General features: G+C 40.3%; 1 protein-coding gene across 5 annotated transcripts in view; it reads left to right on the top strand.

Annotated features, from left to right (window-relative positions):
* akap13 (A-kinase anchoring protein 13) overlaps positions 1–20397 on the top strand; it is a 170299-nt gene that overhangs the window by 22496 nt on the left and 127406 nt on the right. For all 5 annotated transcript variants that reach the window (XM_044357341.1, XM_044357342.1, XM_044357339.1 and 2 more), the window contains exon 2: positions 18567–18610. In XM_044357341.1, coding sequence (XP_044213276.1) covers positions 18578–18610 — 33 coding nt within the window. In that variant the 5' untranslated portion in view covers positions 18567–18577. The remainder of the gene's footprint in view (positions 1–18566; positions 18611–20397) is intronic.

Genomic DNA, 20397 nt, shown 5'->3' with positions numbered 1-20397 from the left:
AACAGTGTTTGTATTTATTGATTCATTGATTTTTATTTTCCCGCCCACCATAGTGAGTGAATATGCCTGTAGTGAAACAGGCAGCTCACAGACCGACTGGGAGCCTTGATCAATCAATGTAGATACCCTTAATACATTCAAAACACATATACAGCGGGATATTTTGGCTGTCTCTTTAGATTACGCTTTACATTTGACAATCCTCTCAACAACAGCTGCCATCTCACTTTAATACACAGTGAAGAGTTATTGCCAGGTAATGAGTAGGCAGATAGAGCAGAAAAAAGTAACACCTCACTCCCCCTACTGGTGACACTGTGGCACTGCATTAGAGCGCTGCATCAGAGATTTCATCATACAGAAGCTGCAAGTCTCTGTCCGAATAGCAACATTATATCTTTAGAAAACCAGTCAATAAACGTTCAGTAAACGTTGAGTACATCAATTAATAACTTAATTAATAACGTTTTATTGATCTGATTCACTGGCTTTCTCGCTACCAGCGCTCCCTCTCTTCATTCACTCTCTAGCTCGCTTGACCACAACTGCTCTTTCTCACTGGTGCTCTCTCTCTCTTTTTCTCTCGTCTTTTTCAAAGTGAGTCGAGAAGCCGACAGCACAGTCTACTTTACTTTTAACATTATCAAAGGAAGAGAAATGTCCTCCACTCGTCCTAGTAACGTCTTTGTCCTCCATCATGGCAGAGTTAACAACCCTGATCAGTATGATCTCTGGCTGTGATTGGCCACCAAAGACGGGAGAAAAGAGAGAGAGGGAGAGCTGAGAGCACCGGCGAGAGAGAGAGCAGCTGTGGTTGAGCGAGCTAGAGAGTGAGTGAAGAGAGAGAACGCTGGTAGCGAGAAAGCCGGTGAATCAGATCAATAAAACGTTATTTTCTGATTGTTTCACAGCGGTTACATTTTAAAGCACAAAACACACCCACATCTCCGCTCAACCCCGCGGCTATACGCCTCACCACCTGATTTGGTCTGAATAGGCCTTAGACCCAGCAATGTCCATTAGGTTAGGCAAGTTCAAAGTTGTGAAAAAAAACGGGTAATTTGTTAGTCTGTCCCTCCCGCCGCAGGAAATGATGGATTAATCCTGGAAAGCTATTGATGTAGCACTTCTCTCCTTATGAAAGCAACACGGCGATTATTCGAACAATGAGAATTTAGTCGGACGAGAGCATATCGTCCAACTAATCGACCAGTCGACTTGTCTGCTTCACTGTGGCCAACATGCAGCAGTTGCACATTAAATGACACAACACTGGTTTTCATTTAGGTTAGTTTATGCGTCTTTACTGGTGATGTTTGCCCAGACACATACTAGGCTGTGGCTCCCATGTGGAGCTACAGGTATATTCAGAGTGTTGAAGCTTCTTTCAGTAACTTTTCTGTCAGTTCATAAATCACTTTCATAAATTAGTAGCAAGATGTGTGGTTCCCCCGGCACATTGAGGGCCTGAGCACGAAAGTGCCAGAGGCACTTGGTTATGTGGTGGATGGCTTGAATCAGGTTTGTGATTGGGAAACGTAGTGCTAGAGACGGGTGGGTCACACACACCACCACCATTTTGGGATGGTATTATTATAATTATAATAAAAATAATAATAATCCCTTCAAAAACAATAGGTTCCTCGCACTTTCAGCCATATTGTTTATCAGTGTACCAGAATCTCTGACTCTCACATCATATTTTCCCATGTGCATCGGTTCATCTTTACACCCCTTTCAAACACAAACACACACCAGTGCTACAGCTACGTTTTTTCACAAGATACATAAATGTCATCATTTTTCTGTTGTATTACTCGTGTCATACCTTTATAAGCCACTAAGCCAATCACAATTTCACATTATGAAAGTGGCTCACTAGATGGAGAACAGACTAGCGTCTAGGAAAGAAAACAATACTGTTTGAGGTCCAGAGTGATAATATGTAAATATATGACCACTCATAACCATGTGGAAATCTCAAAAAGCCCCATTCAGATGAGAGTTTGGCTAATTTTTATTATTGCATACACTGGTAAGGGATTTTAGTGCATATATGTGTTGATTAACCACAGTAATCATTACAGATTTGAATATCTTAATGTAACTGCTTTTTGGAGAGCTTGTTGGTCCTCCCTTAATGTAAATCCTGAAGTTTTTGTTCATCTCAGCACATAGTTTGTTTGTGTCTGACAGTAGACATGGAAAGGATTTGCTAACCTTATACTATATCAGCTCATCAACACCAACATTCAGTCCTATTTGGGAAGCCATTGACAAAGAAAAAAAGAGACATTGAGCACAACTCCCTGCCATTATTGAACAGGAACTCTAGGTAGTTATTTTGTCTTTGTTAGTCTGCCTTCCATTTAACAGATTTTTTTTGTGTAGGACACACATTTAACACGGTCACCCCACATCCCTGAAGTAATAATCCAAGCTAGTGGAAATTCTGAACGGCTTGACATCTTTAAAATCTTGGAGTCATTATGGCCAGTGACCAAAAACATCTAACCTGCTGCTAATACTTAACGACTCTTGGCAAGTTAGCCAACAAAGACTGGAAGCAGTCAGACAAAGAATGTTAGGGAGAAAGGACAGTATTAGTCTTTGTGTAGTTAACTTTGCAACACAAAGCTCATCTTGTCCCATTACACTGAGGTGTTAGACAAAAACCCTGTGGGTCCAGTGAGAAGGACAGAGAGAGAGATAGAGTAGAGAAAAGAGACAGAGATTATGTCTCCTTTGTCTGCCAGCTAACCTATTCCGACAGCTCTGAAATCACAAAGGCTGCTGTTGGCTCACAGACTGGCAGGAAGATATGCTGAGAGAAGTGTTTTGACTGTTTTTAAATGCTATATTATACCTACAGTACAAGAGACTCTACTGTTGCAGTTTAACATTGAATCAAGGATTGGTGGGAAATGTTAAATCTCCCTTATTCTCCTACATGGGGTCCCACTAAGAAAACTTCATTTCCTGTAGGTAATATGGATCTGCTAATGACACTTTTGTTGCATCTATGATGACAAGTGTTTCATACACATGCCATTAATGCTCCATTGAGCTGAGCAAACAGGCAAACTTGTGCACTACTTTAATGCTTTTTGGTAAGCAGTGCTTGTTAGACCCTGACTGATATATTGGAAGATTTTAGCTTATTGTAGATAAATTGAAATCAGCAGGTAATAAGAAATGAAAGTAATGGGAAGCCAAAGATAAGGGCCTGAGCTATTTTATTAGCAGTATCACAAGTGTCATTTTTGCGTTTGTATTTCTTAAATAACCCTGACAGCAGTGGTGTCAGCCTGGTTTCGCTACAGTAAGCTAGTCACCACAGTCACCTTCTCTCATACAATCAACAGTCGAATGGTGTAAAGCCTGCGGATCTTGATTTTACATTTATTTTATAAACAGTCAGTAAGACAGTTCTAGAGAGTAAATGAACAACTACTCTATTACTTTCCCTCATGTCAGTATATCGCCGACAGCCACTATATAACACTAATAAAACTCTGCTAGCAGTTCATCTGATGCTAAAATAGTTCCTAGTTAGCCACGAAGCTAGCTAATGTCAAGGGTTGTCAGTAGAGTGAGTAGTTATTAACACATAGAGTTGTGCTTGTTCTGCCCAAATGACATAATGGTGAATATACCGGTGTCTAATCATCACACTCCAAAACAGCTGGCCAGTCACTGTATAAGATTAATACATCATTAAATATGGCATGTTTTCGATCTGGTGACATAAATAGTGGTTGGAAATGTTAAATACACTGAATTTTAATATATTTAATAAAGGCATTTGGGGTATGAGACAACAAAGGTCCGCTGCTGGAATAGAACCCTGGACATTGTGGTTATGGGGCATATGTCTTTATGCACTGTGCACACATGTTCTTTACGTGTGTTTGCCAGTTCCATCTTAAGTGTATGTTTTTTCATCAAAGTCATTACTGATCACCTTCCTGCAGTTTGATTATGTGGGCTGTTTTAACTTCATTAACGGTAAAGTCAGCAATTCTAATCCAATACACTTTTTGTCAAATTCAGCAAATATCTCCTCAAGGTCCACTAACTTTCCCTCCTGTGTGCGTTCCGGCTCTGTAAATGGGCATGTAAACACAGCGGCTCGGAACGAGCCACGCAACACTACTCCAGCCAATCAGCAGCAGGGGATGTTTGTGCTCATGCAGGAAAGGGGAGAATCATCAGAGCAGCTGTCTGCGTGAGGACATGACAGTCTCCCATCTCCAGCACCCGTTTAATGGTGGGGGAGGGCTGGCCAACTGGAGAGAGAGAGAGGGGATTATTATAGAATTGACATAGAAAGTGTTTTCTCACACCACAGGTACCTTTCCATTTTGTTCAATGTATCAGTCCCCACTGAATCCCAGACAGCCTCAAGGAGACCTGCTGTTTTTTTTTTTTCCTCAAGTAAGTTTCTGTCACATGTAGTTGAGCGTAATCTGAGCAGGCAGCTGTTTAAATCAAACAAATATCCTGCTGTATATGTGTTTTGAACTTATTAACTGTATCAATGTATCAGTCAATAAATACAAACATTGTTGATTTCTTGCCATGGAGCCGACTTGCAAACTATTTTGCAGCAGTTTGTCTGGCCGCTGTCCTCTCAGCTCCCCAGGAGCTGCAGCTGACCGTTCAAGATAACGTGTGAGAGGAACAGAAGTGACTCTACAGCTGACGCATCGCTTTGAATTTGGCCATATTTCTGTTTTGGACATTGTCATGGCAATGCACACCCATGAATTTGGGGGGGCGGAGCTTCTAGAGGAGCAGGAAGGGAGGGGTGTATTTGTTTGGGTGTTGAAATATCAACAATCTTTCCCCAGAATGACTGACTCTACCTTTAACTCGGCCCGCCCCCCCCCCCCCCCCCCCACATTCATTGAACTAATGCTGTTAATTGTACAAGGAACCGTCTACCTGGTGCATTATTGAAATATTGATGTTTACATGAAGTATTGTTTTAACCAGTTAGGATGGTGATGGCTGGTTTGCAAATACAACACAGACATTTGGTGAAATGATGCTTCATTTCTTTTTATGGACGGGTCTAAATATTGGATAGAAACACCTGGACAATGTCTGTTGATTAAGGGTTAACTGTGGGAGGGTATATTTCTGCTTTGTGCTTTCTGATTTTTATTCTTCCCTCTGGTCTTTTTACTGAAGAAATTCATGTATTTCCTCCCTCACGGTGTGTTTCTCCCTCTTGTTATGGATATCAGAGCAGAACTGTGGCACAAACAATCCCTTTTTCTTTAATTCTGTTCTGGGTTGTTCTTCTGTAGAACTCTTGTTTTGGCTGCACAGGAAATGGCATGGACCCAGAAAATCAGTACCAGTCAAAAGTTTGGACACACCTTCCCGTTCTCTTGAATGAGAGAGTGTATCCAAACTTTGGACTGGTACTGTACATTGCAATTAAAGCTTAGTTTATCAGTGAGTGTTATAGCGGTGCAGGTGAAATGCAGACGAGGGGTGTGTTACCCCCGACCGGCTCTGGACACCAGCTGCAGCTTGAACACGCCTGTAGCTGCAGTGGCTTGTTGTGATAAGGCCAGAGCCTGCTGCCACTTCATGTGTGTAGCCAGTGGAAGTGAGTGACACTGCAGCTCTGTGTGCAGCAGAGTAGAACGGCTGCTGTGCACCACAGCTGAAAGCATGAGGTTGTTTGGATTAGCAGCTGCTGCACCTTTTCTGTCTCCGTGCTTCTCCCTCCGGTCCTTCCTTCCACTCTCTGTCTCTCTCTTTCTGTCTCCTTCCCCTTCTTCTCTCATTCCTTCCATACCAGACATAACTTCTGGCCAGCTGAGTTAGTCTCCAGCTTTCTCGCTGTAGTTCTCTGTAAAAGAACAGCCAGTGTCAGCATTCAGTTGTATAACACATAATTACAACAAGTTGTGGAAACATAGCCCCCTCTCTGCCTTTCTGACTTAAACCACATGTGTGTTTGTGCATTTTTTGCATGCACAAATGTGGTTAAGCAGCCTTTATGTATATGTGACACAGAGTGGCGGTGTGTGTTCTGCTCAGTTCTGTTGAGTTACTGTGTGTTCTGTTGGCTGTATTATATCTTACACTCAAACTACCAAACAAATCATATATGCCTACTCTACAAATACCAAAAACTGAATTAAAAGTCCAGGTTTAGATTTAAAAAGCGGTGTGAACACATTTTATAAATCTCAATGTGAAACTGTGCACACTTGTGCAAGCCTGATTTCCACCTGTGCAATGATCTATAAAATGCACGTAGACACAGCCTTAATCACATCTTTGTATATAAATACTTTGGCTTTGAATTTGAATATTTTTTGCTTTTTTGGATGGTGACAGTTTATATATGCACTTTAATTATTATTATTATTATTATTATTATAGTACACCAGTGCATTTTTGAGGGGCTTAGGGTGCTTGAAAACTCATGAAAGTTGCTCTGTAGTGACTCAGCTCGGGCGGGCTAGCAGGCTTTATAGCTCCCCCTAATGCAGGGTCATTTTAGAACAAAATTTCCTTGATGTGCATGAAATTTGATGGGTTCATTGCTCTCATTATTCTCGACATAGGCCTAATACATATTTTTTCAATTTTTTTGCCCAACAGGAAGTCAGCCGTTTTGAATAAATTGTGATTTTTTCTTTTTTTTTGCAAAGTGAAGCCATTGACAGGCAAAATCCTCCCAGAGATTTATCCCGAGCGACTTCAAATTTGGTAGGTTACATCTAAAGACCTTTGCGATGCTAAATTGCAAAGCTTTTCATATTTTATGGAAGGCCCTTGGCGTGGCATGCCAGTGAATTTTGCCCAAAACATGTTTGGGGCATTGAACAGGAAGTTGTTGTAACTCCACTTCACTTTGTCCAATCTGCTCCAAATTTCTCATGTTCGTTAAGAGTCCAGGCCTGAACACATCTATGTGTCAATATTGAGTCATAGTCATAATGCCACCTACTGACAACAGGAAGTCAGCCTTACATGATAAAAATCCTCCGATTTACATGAAATTTACATGGTGTGGTTTACACATGATATACAGCAACATGAAGTATGATTAGTGGGTGTTCTCTAGCACCACATAGTGAAGACAGGAAGTGAACCGGTTGCCATGCTGCAGCTGCCCACTGTTGCTAGTGTATAGGATGAGTTAAATGCAGGACAAAAGTTTAAAGTTTTTCTCAACTGCTTTACCTGGTAGCTCATTTCCAAGAGGGTACTTCTCCTGACCTACTGCTACCTCTAATGGGGGTGTGTCCGCTATGTGCGCTTGTCAATTCTCTCAATAACTCCAAACGCTCATCTGTAACTTCAGTCAAGGCCCTTCAACATTCAAAATCACCTATATTATACTGTCTATGGGGATTTAACTATTACAGAAGGGTAATTTAATTGTATGTTGAACAAATAAGCTACTTATGAATCAAGTGGACAAACGCCACAGCTACATCATTTATCATATGTTGCTAGAAGAAGCAAGCATTTGGGTATTAAAATGACGGCAGGTGGTCATTTCTCAATGAAAACGGTGGGACTATAACATGCAATCAGGGGACAGGCATCTGGAAAGGCACCAGCAGGAATATGGTTAGTCTGATAATATTTCTATCTTTATTTCTAAATCCCAAATGTAAACAAGTTCACCTGTCATTACTGTAGTCGCAGAAGATGTGTCTCCTTTTTTGGTTCATCTTGGCCTTTGCCACCACAACAGCTGTTACAGGCTGTGGTATTATTTTTACCCCCCTTGGCTTATGCCACTGCCGTGGCAAGCTTGTGGAGGACTGGACTGACATACTGCTGATATCTAGTGCTTTCCAGAGGTCCAGGGTATGAATTAGTCCAATCAGATTGGCACAAAATCTTGTTGCGCTACCATTAGCAGAGTACAGCACATCAGTCATTAACTAACACTTATATGCTATGCTAGCCACTGAAGGTATACTGAATGTATGCACATGCTGCTTTTGCTTTTGAATGATTGTAACAGTGAATAAAGACCTACCCTGCTTTACAGGAACAGTGTTGCTCCTTAATTTCATTGTCTTCTGTCTCAATGGCCAGATGATATGGTGGTTCACTTTAACACAGTGATCAGTGGGCTTTAGCTTCTATTTTTATCTCTTTAACCTGTTTTCGCTGCTGCGTCAGTTTGACATCGCGGATAAATCCTTCAAACGCATATTGTAGACCCCTCTGTCTGCTTCTGGATCATTCCATGTCAAATCAGATAAGGTTGTCGCAGCACCGTCTCAGATTTTGCTAAAACTATATCATGAATGGATCCCAGAACCAAAGTCTGTAAGATATTTCTGTTCAAATCCTATGTTTTCATATTATGTCAGCCCTTGATATTATTATTTTATATTATTATTTTTATAGTCTCAAATACAGCTTATCTCGGAAGACATGTTTGGGCATGAATGTCTTGACATGTATTGTTCCTAGCCTCACCAAACTTTGTAGGATGGAAGACAAACATGTGCTCTGTATGCCAACACCATTAAAACCATTTTATTTTCATAAGGACCTAGATTTGCGGAGTGATATTGAGGGTACTACAAACCCACATTTTTGAACCAATATGAGCGATATGAATATATTATGAATAAAACAAAGGTGTGGTAGCATATTTTGGTCATTTTCATAGGACCAAAATGGTACCACTACATCACTACCACACCTTGTTTTATTCTTAATATCTTCATGTCTATTAGTGGTAGAGACCTCAAATATTGGCACAAAATTAATACAATATTATATTTGAAGAAAAAATAATGATTGATACCATATGGGTGCAAAAAAGGGGTTTTTAATACCCTTGATATCACTCTCATATAGGAATTTTGCACTTTTTGCCAAAAAAAAGTGTTTTTGAGAGTGTAAAAATTAAAAAAAAAAAGAGCTAGAAAAATATAAAAACACTGGAATTGAACAAAAACATTTTACAGGCTTTAGTTTTGGGACCCTAACATCATATAGACAAAATGTGAACAAAATCTGAGACAGTGCTGCAACCACTTTCCTGGATTCTTACTGATGTGACTCAGAATGACCCTTCACTCTGACATCACTTTTGTGTTTTCCCAAAAATGAGATCATATTTCCTCAGGGAGTGCAGTTAGTGATAGTGTGGGCTCCGTTCTACAGACATGGCCGAAATTTTTGGTACCTTTGCATTTTGTTTAAATAATGCACCATTCACCCTGAACAATGTTGAAATTCAAAGATATTTTATTATCATTGCATGTCTATGTTTGGTTTGCAGTGGAGCAAAAAAAAAAGTTGTGAAAATAAATGAATTCATGCTTATTCTACAATCTAAAATATGACAAAATGATTGGTACCCTTTAGAAGTTGTAAGAAAGAATTAATACTGCGTCCTCCTGTGCTTGACGGTTTGGACTCCAGAGTTCAACTCGCTCAGTTAGAACTCTTGAGAACATGAGCTCAAATGGTTGCTATGGGCTGATAATAAATATCAGTCATGCTGAAGTGAACACTTTCCCCTCTACTCTTCCTCCTCCTCCTCCTCCTCCTCTTCAAGTCATCTCTCTACTGGCTATCTTAAGTACTTGTTTCTCTGCACAGGCGATGGACCAGTCATCTTAAGTGGCCTTGCTGTTATCATGACACTTCGGCCCCTGGAGTCTGCTCAGCTTCCACATGAAGATGCCAGCACACATTATGGCAGTTGCACTGGTACATTCAGATGCACAAGACTGCACGTACCTACACACACACACACACACACACAGCTCAGATGGCCTGTCCTGTAGTTTGTGTCCATGTGTGGTAATCACTCCAGCAGTTTCCTGTAATGGGACAGAGTTTAGCTGATTTAAGTTGGTTGTGGGGTCATGCCTGTCATGATGGACAGTTGTGACTGTGCTAGTGACCTATTTTTGGAGGTACAGATTAATCCTTGTATCTGGAGTGTCTGTGCAGACATTTCTTCACACCACTACTTGTGGATACATGGGTGGATTGAAGCTGTGGCACAATAACCAGGATGTCTTGGTTCACAGCCCTTAACTTCATATACAGTCCAGAGTCTGGTTGTCTCTAACATCTGACTGCCTGCTTTAATGCGCTCTTGTGTTTAATTCAGGTTTAACTGATCCTGGATTTTTGAGGCCATTACTGATATTGTTATTTGAGAATAACAGAAAGCAGAAGATATTGGCTAATCATCTTTATTTCTTACATAGACACATAATATGATGTTACATAGTATTTTATAGCTGAAGAATTAACTTTAAACAATAAAAGACATTTATGGTACCTAGAGGATGAATCCTACTGACTTAACTTTCCATCTAAAATGTTCATTTGTCCAATAGTTTGTAGATGCTATATATAGGCTAATAACCAAACCAATGACATTCCCATCAGCCTCAGGTGCTCTTTGTGTTTAGTGCTAATTAGCACGTTAACATGCCAAGATGTTAAAACACACATTACACCAGCTTAACTTCAACATGTTAACATGGTCCTTTAGAGAATGGAAACATGCTGATATTTGCTAGCGTGGCTGTAGACTCTCAATCTTGTTTTTATTTTCAACAAATGCAATGAAAAAACTAAAAGCAACAACATGTTAGTCTGTCCCATTGGTTCCTACTAGAGACAAAAATCTTTAAAAATACTTTCATTTTTGAAAAAGGACAGTGTGTGATAACTATGTGATCATATGAATCCTTTACCTCACCATGAAGAGCCTTACATGAGGCTAGATTCTGAAACTGTCTCGCCTCCTCTCTTTCTCTTACTGTTCTTATTCTCTTAGTAGCTGTGCATTTTTTGGAAAATTCCAAATCCCAAGAGGCTGAAAAGTAGTCATGAAGGTGTTTTGGCACAATACAGGATCTCTGGGCCAGATTACCAAGCCCATTTAATACGGCATCAGTGGAAATGTTTAAACATGAGCTGCATCCATACCTAGTGAAGTGATTGTAGTATAGTGCACCTCTTCTCTCCAGCGTCACCATCTGATTGTTCTTGTTTCACTAACTCTCTGTTAGTTCAGAAGGGTCTTATAGTGTAAAATAGTGCATTACTGATTCCAAGTACCAAAGAGTCAGGGGTGGGTGAAAAGATTGATACACAGGAGAATAACAATGCTTCTCCTCTACAATTCTGAATCAAATCACAAATTCCAAAGATCAGTCATTGTTAATAATGTTAAGGAAGAAGTTTTCTAGGCTTCATGAGCCACTGAGCAACTTGCAATGAATGGACGAAGAATCTTTGAACAAGGAATGCAGTTTCTCCTAAATTCATCCATGTTCTACACTCATTTATCTCTCTCTCTCTCTCTCTCTCTCTCTCTCTCTCTCTCTCTCTCTCTCTCTCTCTCTCTCTCTCTCTCTCTCTCTCTCTCTCTCTCTCTCTCTCTCTCACTCCCTCGGTGCTCCTGTAAACTGTGACTGCTTTGTTTACTACCATCTGTGAGTCAGTCAATGTTCTGTGTAGATGAACCCATGCTGTGGGATGAGAGGGTAGGTGGGTGAGTAGTAGGCACACACACACACACACACACAAAACACATAAGTGCATTTCACCAGGCGGTGGGGATTATCTACACCGCCAGACAGACAGAAGGACAGGAGGATCTGATGCTGTAAACTTTAGTCATCTTAATGTCTCATGCTTAAAGCTTTAAAGGTTCTGTATGCAGGAATCAGAAATTCCTTCTCATTAGTGACATCTGTGGCCAATAAATGAGGTGCAGTCAATGTCCTGGTGCTCATGCTCGTGGTGTGAGAATATTGCAGATGATGTCTTTTTCCTCACTTACAGCTTCTCATGATGACAAAAAAAATCTCCAACATTGTGTTTTGCACTGTGTTTACAGCAAAGCATCTCTCACTGTCAGTCAGCCCCCCCCATGCGTTAATCAACCACCCGAACCTCACCCGACCCAACCACCAACTTTTTTTTTTACCAACCGTGTTTACTAAACACCAGTAGGCTCAGTGAGCTGTGGTCAGGGAGCAATGTGCTGCGCTTTTGTTGTGAAATGTGTACTTATTACAACCATTGACTACCAACAGGAAAAACAAAAGGGGTAAGCTATGTCCTGCTATCACTTAGGAGCTTGTTTTCTGTTCCTTTGTTGAGGAAATAATGTTGTTTTAGCTGTGTGTGTGTGTGCGACTTGTCATTGCGGGGGTGTTTTGTTGTGGAATGTGTAGTGGTTGATGGAGGCAGCTAGCTGTTTCATTAGCTGGAGAGCTAATACCTGCAGGGTGTTTCTAGTCGGATAGCACAGACAAGGCACTCAGGAGCGCACAAAAACGTCACTTTGAAAAATCCAGCCCGGGTCCTTGACAGGCTGTTACAGTCAAACGGAGGAAGTCGGTGGAAGTTTTAGTTTTTATGTTACATTACATCCACTCACTGGCAATAAAAGAAACATTAATACATGTAAATTGCTTCACAATTCATCATAGGGAACCTTTAAGCACAAAGGACTAGTCCTTCAATGCACTGTACCTTTAGTGACTAAACATCCTCACGTTTATCTGTTTCACTGACTCAACTGTTGAAGGCCATCATTAGTGCTTTTGAGTTTAAAGATTCATTATTGAGCTTGGAAATAAAAGTTTTACAAAACCCGCACTAGCACAACTAGCACTAGATCATCAGATTGTTATGGAGATGATTCAGTTGTCATCATGTGACCTAAGATTGGAATGTTGGTTGCAAAATTGTTGCTAATTTCTTCCATCCCAGCATATTTAAAACATAAACAGCACAGCGACTGCAGGAGGCGTGGCTATGTATATAGTGTGACACCAACTGACCACCACTCAGTGTAGCAATGTAGAGCTGGTCAGTAGCTACTGGAGCTGCTGTCAGACTGTCTGCTGGAGCTTTGACACTCACTAGAAGCACATTCATGACTCTTTGTAAAAGAAATATTGGCAGGCAAATATTTCACATTTTTGAGTTTGAGTTCAGAACAACTGTAGTAGTGATTTGATTCTTCTGACTGATATGTTATTATATATGACATCATTAGATGATTAATAGTGAATCATCAGTGTTAGAGCAGCATGTTACTGTTGTAGCTGCTGGAGGTGGAGCTAGTTTACACTACTTTATATACAGTTAGACCATAAACCAGCATAAAACAGCTGTCAGCAGGTGTCCTGACTCCTTTTCCGCTGCAGCACAACTAAATTGTTTCAGTAATAGTTTTGGTCAATGAGCCTTTGTTGGATGTTTATATTTTTCAAAATAAAAGACCAAAATGTTATTTTCTACTTTTCTTTTTTTTTCCTGTTGTACCGAAATCGTACCGAACTGTGATCCCAAAGCCAAGCTACATACCGAACTGTGAACTTGGTACACCTCTAGACACAACCAGCTGATCACGGTAGAAGACATACAACTCTGTCAACATATTTGTGTCATCCACTCATGTCTCACAACTGACCATAAACCATGCCTGATCTCTTTAGTCTAGCAGTTTAGACTCCGGCAGAGCAGTTTTATATAAAAACTGAATGGTGTGACACAGCTAATATGATTGTAGACCTTAATATTCCATTGAAATTGGCTGATTCCAATATGTGATGTTGCTGATGTGACAGCGCACTGAAGTCCCACACTTCATCAGTCATCAGATGTCAAAATCAGACTGAAGCTTGATGATATGTAAATTAAAAAACAAAAAACCTTTTGGTCCATCAAACACAGAATTTGTAATCATAGTGCAACAAGTGACAACGGCAGAGTGTGTGTGCGTGTGCGTGTGTGTGTGTGTGTGTGTGTGTGTGTGTGTGTGTGTGTGTGTGTGTGTGTGTGTGTGTGTGTGTGTGTGTGTGTGTGTGTGTGTGTGCGTGCGTGCGTGCGTGTGTGTGTGTGTGTGGTCATGCTTATCGTTGAGAACAGAGCAACACCCAGGTGCTGTTATGGTTCACATACTAACACAGCGTATGGGAGTGTTTTTCTGTCTGTCCGTCATGGCTTCAGAGACGATATCTCATTGTTTGAAAATGCTAATTGAGCAACATTTTCTTACTGTTGTGAACGTGATTATTTTCCACCAGATGTCTCAATGAAAACAAACTTTTTTTTAAAAAATACACTGTATTATATTATGTTTCTCACTCAGACTCATGTATGGGCAGTTGAAAAAAAAGGCATGTGCTTTGGGATATGCCTTTGTCTGGCTCTGTCAGACTGTGTGTGTGTGTGTGTGGGGGGGGGGGGGGCATGGTGCTGTGAGGAAGGCTTGTTTTCTCTCGTGAGTTTTGTGAGGAAGACTTGTGAGGCTCCTCTGTTTTCATCCGACTTCCTGTTCCTCGCCAATGAATGGGCCAACCACATCACTCTATTTAGAAGAGCTCGGCGGTGACCCCGGCTTTATGACATGTCTGTAATTATAATGTGAAGTGAACAGTGAGCCAGTTATGCCCACACTGCTGATTTCATGTACATGAGACACTGTGCTTGCAGCGATTGTTCAGCATCTTGATCCGAATTTTTCTTTGTTGAACAGAAGACATTCTTCTAGCTGTGTTGAGAAATTCTAAATGTGTTACAAAGAGTTGAATTGTGCTGCAGTTGAAAAAGACAAACAACCTTTCTGTTTCCTGCGATGAGTCAGGACACCTGCTGACAGCAGTTTCATGATGATTTATGGTCGATCAGAACTGGTTCTTACAACACTCTGTCCCACCACATCGGAAATCAAATGTGTTTATAGTTGTTCCAGACGGCTTCACTCAAAGGCAGAGTGAAAAGCGACTATCACAGAGAGAGGGGAGGGGGGGATGGGCACAGGTAATATCATTTAAATACGGGGATAATGGTGCATTTATTAATAACAGTGTTGTGCTTGGTCAGCGTTAACTTGAGTAAGCCAGCTAGCATACATCCACAAGCATGCTACAGCTAAGTGGTGTGCCGCCAAAATGTTCCAGGTGGAACTCGCGCTCTAGAATTATTGTTCCGCACTTGTGAGTAAGTGCATTATTGAACTATTTTGACATTATTTTTTTTTGGGTCATGGAGCATATTGAACTGAACATCCTGTACCCAACAGTTTGGGATGGATACACATACCCCTAGTATCTACACAGGATGCATTCAAGCACACTGTTTAGTGTAGGTCACCCACATTTTTGCAGTGCTCAGGATCCATTTCACAAATTTAGTAGTTATGTATTTGGCTTATGTAAAAAAATAGAGTTGCTTCCTAAAAGTTACTGAGTTGATGCGTCAGTCAAAAGCCTGAGACTCTTATTTTGTCAGTCAAATTGCTGTCTGCTGTCATTTTACAGAGTAAATAGTAACAAAGGACATGCTGTAAACTTTTACAGATTCTTTTCGATGACCTAAACACACAACTGTGATGGAAATAGAGGGGTGTTGGGAACGGAGCACAGCGCGACGACTCTGAGTTGAATGTGAATATCCTGAGTCAGGGACGGCCCTGGTAGACAGCTGGATGGATTAAAGTATAAATCACACCTGTTCCATCAGACGCACGTGAAACAACCAACTGAAAAACACATTGACAGTTATATATTGATCAGTCATCTGGAAGGAGCCCGTAGACTAGAGCACTGCATTGGGATCGGGGTCCCGCTGGGACCCAATGCAAATCTTGCAGGAGCATGTGGTTTTAACTTTGCTGTGGGCGGGAGCAGGAAGTGTCAAGTGTCAAGTGTAGAACAAGTGTAGCCTACTTATTGCACTAGAATAACTGTAATTATTGCACTACTATAAATGTAATTATGCACTAGAACGTAAATTTGTTATTACCATAGCAAAATGTAGGTATGCGTCTCTTTTTTTTGTTTTACCTGCAGGACGGGAGAAGACAAAAAAATCAATGCAACTCTATTATGCGGGCATGAATGGTCAGAATGTTTGCGGGTGTGGGCAGGAGTGTAAGACATTGATGCACAGCACAGCAGTTTGAGAATGACTACTGGTTAACATGTAGTATTCAGTCAGGTTCACAGTTTTTCAAGTCTGTCTTAAAACAACAGTCAGGTGTCCATATGAACAGTGAAAGAGGTTTTCCTCGCTGTAATCATTCCTCCTGTTCATATATATATATACATCAATAGGACAGGCATTTGATTTTCATACGGGGGCACGCTGCATTATATATTTCTTCATCCTGTTATCATGCAAGTTGAAGACAGCTTTGGACGGAGTGGACCCCCCAGTCCTCCTGCCAATTAATAACAAACAAATTTGGTCTTTGCGGAACGGAAATGATGTCCGTGTTTATTTTCATATAGAGGATGGGGAAGTGAGATCCGATCACAAGAGGTCACTCAGGACGCATGTGGAGACGCATGGTAATAGCAGGTGTAAACAGGGTCTGTTGAGCTGCAGTGGAAGTCCAGTAGCAATAAGACTAGGTCAAAACCTAGTATGGCTGGACTGTGTGTGGTCAGTTTGTTAGTGTCTATAATGTGAATTCCTGGATATTAAGTGTTAAGTGAAAATCTGCAATATTCTGTAGTGGTCCCAGTAATATTTGCTGGTGTACCTCAAATGTACTGAGGTAGTATATCACATGACATAGTTCAGCTATGTTTGTGTCAAAAAAAAAAAAAGTTATAAATGCAGTTGCAAGAATAACACTTTTCACTCATCTTGGGATGTTTGATGTGAAAGAGAACTTCTTTTAATTATATAATTATCTGTTAACCCCCCCTGCTCTTTCATCTGTTTCACTCTGTAGTTGTCTTTTCTTTTTCACTCTGCATTGAGTGTTTTGTCAGAGTGATGGTTATTTGGGTGCTTTAACTCTGTGCTCTCCCTCATGCCTCTATGTGTCTTTTTTTCTGTCTTTTGTCCTGCATCACTTCCATTGTAAGTGCATTATGAAGGGATCTTCCAGTGGTCAGTATGAATAGGAGACAGCTGAATACCGCTGCATGAACTGAATCAAAAGCTCCATTTCCACCAAAAGTTCCAGGTATTTTGGACCCAGAGGAATTAATCTCAGGGACTAAACTTGGAACTTTAAAGTCCCTGTTGTGAAGTCCTATCTGTGTTTCCACCACATCTGAGGAAGCAGGTAGATCATGCAAATTAGACCCAATGAAGAAACAACAACACAGATTTGTCCTGGTCTTTGTATGAACTGCTGCATCAGTTGGATGTAATGAATGAATGAAAAGGAGGAAAATGAAACTGACACTAAGAGCATATGTCTCCACAGTCATTTATTTATTTCTGCTTTAGAACTTAACTTCCATGAAACAATCAGAAAATAACATTTTATTTCTCTCATTCACTGCTTTTCTGGCTACTGCTGCTCCCTCTCCTTGCTTGACCGCTGCTGCTCTCTCTGTCTCTCTCTCACTCACTCATGCTCTGTCTCTTTCTCTCTTGCTGTTTTTAAAATGAGACAGGAAGCTCATATCAACGCCTAACTTTACTTTTAATGTAATCAAATGAGGAGAAATGTCCTCCTCTCATCCTAAACTGGTCCTAAATCGATACAAGAGATACTTCCTTGTTTTATGAATGAAGCAGTACAACAAGTGGAAGCAGCTGAGCTGTGTGTGTTTGACTAATCAGTGACGGTCACCCATGCAAACCCTGCCTCTAAAGTCCCTGTACTTTTGGAAAGTACTATCCCCCTGAGCAGGGACTTTTGGGGGGGTAAAACAATCTCCTTGGAACTTCATTTAGACCCTGGTTCCTCCAGTGGAAAAATAGGTAGAGAAACCTAGGACCTGAGGAAAGTTCCTGCATTCCAAACGTGGCTTAACCTGTATGACATGCTGCCAGTGTGAGTGTTTCTGTGGAAAGAGGACTGCCAGTACGTTTGTGTCAGGAGGGTTTGGGCAGGATTCAGACAGCCTCTTTTTATTATCAGCATGAATAAAATACCCAATTACCTGTCAAATGTTGCTGATGCAAAGATATATGTATGTATGTATATATATATATATATATATATATATATATATATATATATATATATATATATATATATATATATATATAATATATATAATATATATATATATAATATATATATAATGTTATATATGTTTTAACCTGTGATCTTACTTGCTGGATGTCATTAACTCATTTTGCTGGCTTATGGTTTTTGCTGCCATTTTTGACAACTGATGGACCTGAAATGCAACTTCATTTATAAATGTCCTCTATATGTCTATATGCTTAGTGTTGAAAAATGAGTACATGAATAGGATTGATGAGGTTGTTTCATTCATTTATCCTATTTATTATTCCTTTTCTTCTAGTTTCTGTTTTCTTGTTCCATCATTAGAGAACATTTATTCCACTCACTGCTGCTCCATCAGTTTTTTTATGATACTTTTTATTTTTCAAAATTGTAGCCTATGCCTTTACCACAGGGAGAGTATAGAGAGGTGAGAGGAAGAGAGAGATTTGGGGAGGTTCGGATGACATGCAACAAAGCTCTTATAGTATAGTATTTCAATATTTAATATTTCAATATTTTTCAAAACATATTTTCATCTGTTAAAATAAATGCTTACATTTCTGTCCCCTTGTGTCTTGTCTCCTAGAGTCCAGCGTCATGAAACTGAGTCCCCAACAAGCTCCACTCTATGTAAGTATCCCCCATCATCACAGCATCATAGCAACTAAAACACCTTCTAAATGACTCATTAAAACTAGATGTATCTACCCAAAAAGTAATACGTATTCTTAAAAAAATACAAAAAATGTGTTTACATTGAGTGTTACTCACCAAAATTCATTGTGTGTATCCTTGAGGTTTAACAAAAGTGTTGAGAACTGTAGATCAGTGGAACAGCTGGCAGCTGACTGTGTATCGTGAGCACACAGCTGTGCATGTGCTTCCACAAACCAAATAAGGACCCACTTGTAAAAAAAGTGATCCATAGTGCTACTAGAGGTCATCAACTCCATAAGACACCTCCAAAGTTCTAGTGAAACAATTGATTCTTCACTTTATTGCTGTGTATCTACACCATACCTTCGATATTTATTCATGCCTTGCAAAATCCACTGTACTGAACGCACACTCTGTATATGTCAATGCCAGTACCCAAGATGTAGTTTGCTGTTTGTTTCAAGTCTGATACAAACAAATGACTTTGAAGTGTGCAGCTGTTAAGTCCAGTATGTTTCTCTTTTTACTTTTCTTATCAGTCCAGGACTGTAGATATGCTGCAGCAGAGAATAAGAGTTCAGACTTTCTGCCATCCACATGTGCTTTACTCTCTCACTTCCTTTTTGTCTCTCTCTGGCTTTGTGTGTGCGTGTGTGCGTGTGTGTGTGTGTATGTGTGTGTGTGTGCGCACTCAGATGCCAAAAAAAATCAAATTATTATTTTGTGTATTATTATAAAATATAATTTATAATAATATATAACATATCAAAATCTTATTTGCCATGCCCATCTTTCTAATCTTTCTAATGAAATTTAGCTAGCTAGCTATTGGTACTTCCCAAAAACTGACATGTTTTTGAAAAGGAAAAGACCTGACGAGCAGACCAACAGCCCAGGTTACACAGCTGCAAAAAAGCCAAAGATGTATGAAGTATGAGGCAGCATACATAAAGTATGGATTTACCGTCACACGTGAGAGTGGCTGTGAGCGCTTCAGATGTGTTCTCTGCCTTGAGACCATCTGAAATGAGTGTTTAAAACCGCCTGAATAGTCAACTTTTTCAAATGAAAGGAAGAGCATCTGGCCAGCCAGTGAGCTTCATTTGTGCAGCAAGCTACTGTCCCACAACGGGACATTGAAGGCATCATTTTTGGCTTAATACCACATTGCTCGTGCTAAGAAACCGCACACAATTGGAGAAGTTTTGATTCTACCAACTACCAAAGACATGGATAGAGAATTTTTTGGTGTGGATGCTGCCCAGAAAATGTTGTATCACTCTGATAATTCTGTGAGCTGATGAATTGGTGACATGGCTCAGGACGTGTCCACTCAACTCTTGGAGCAGGTGAGAGCCAGTGAATATTTCGCACTTCAGCTGTATGAGAGCACGGATGTATCCAATGCTGCCCAACTGCTTGTGTACATCAGATTCATTTCCCAGGAAAAGTTTGTTGAGGTAATACAATTTTATAAAGCATTTCAAAGCAACACTTTTGTGTTTCCAGAGGGAGCTGTGTGAAATCTAATAAACTGCCTCAAGTGATGTCACTTGAGTCAGCATCGATTTAGGCTGAAGACTACAAGTTTGAAAATGAAAAAAGTCTGAAAGCATTGACGTCACCAGACCTCTGTAGCCTGCTCCTCATCTCTGTATGAGGCTAGCAGCTCCAGGCTACATTAGCCGCTACTAGGATAAAACACCAGAATCGTTACAGTTGATCATTGTGGGTAATGTAGGCACCAGGTCTTGACAAGA

Source organism: Thunnus albacares, chromosome 7, assembly GCF_914725855.1.
Source record: "Thunnus albacares chromosome 7, fThuAlb1.1, whole genome shotgun sequence".
Taxonomy (NCBI): domain Eukaryota; kingdom Metazoa; phylum Chordata; class Actinopteri; order Scombriformes; family Scombridae; genus Thunnus; species Thunnus albacares.
Note: the sequence above shows the minus strand (reverse complement) of the source record. Positions and strands in the feature narration are given on the sequence as shown.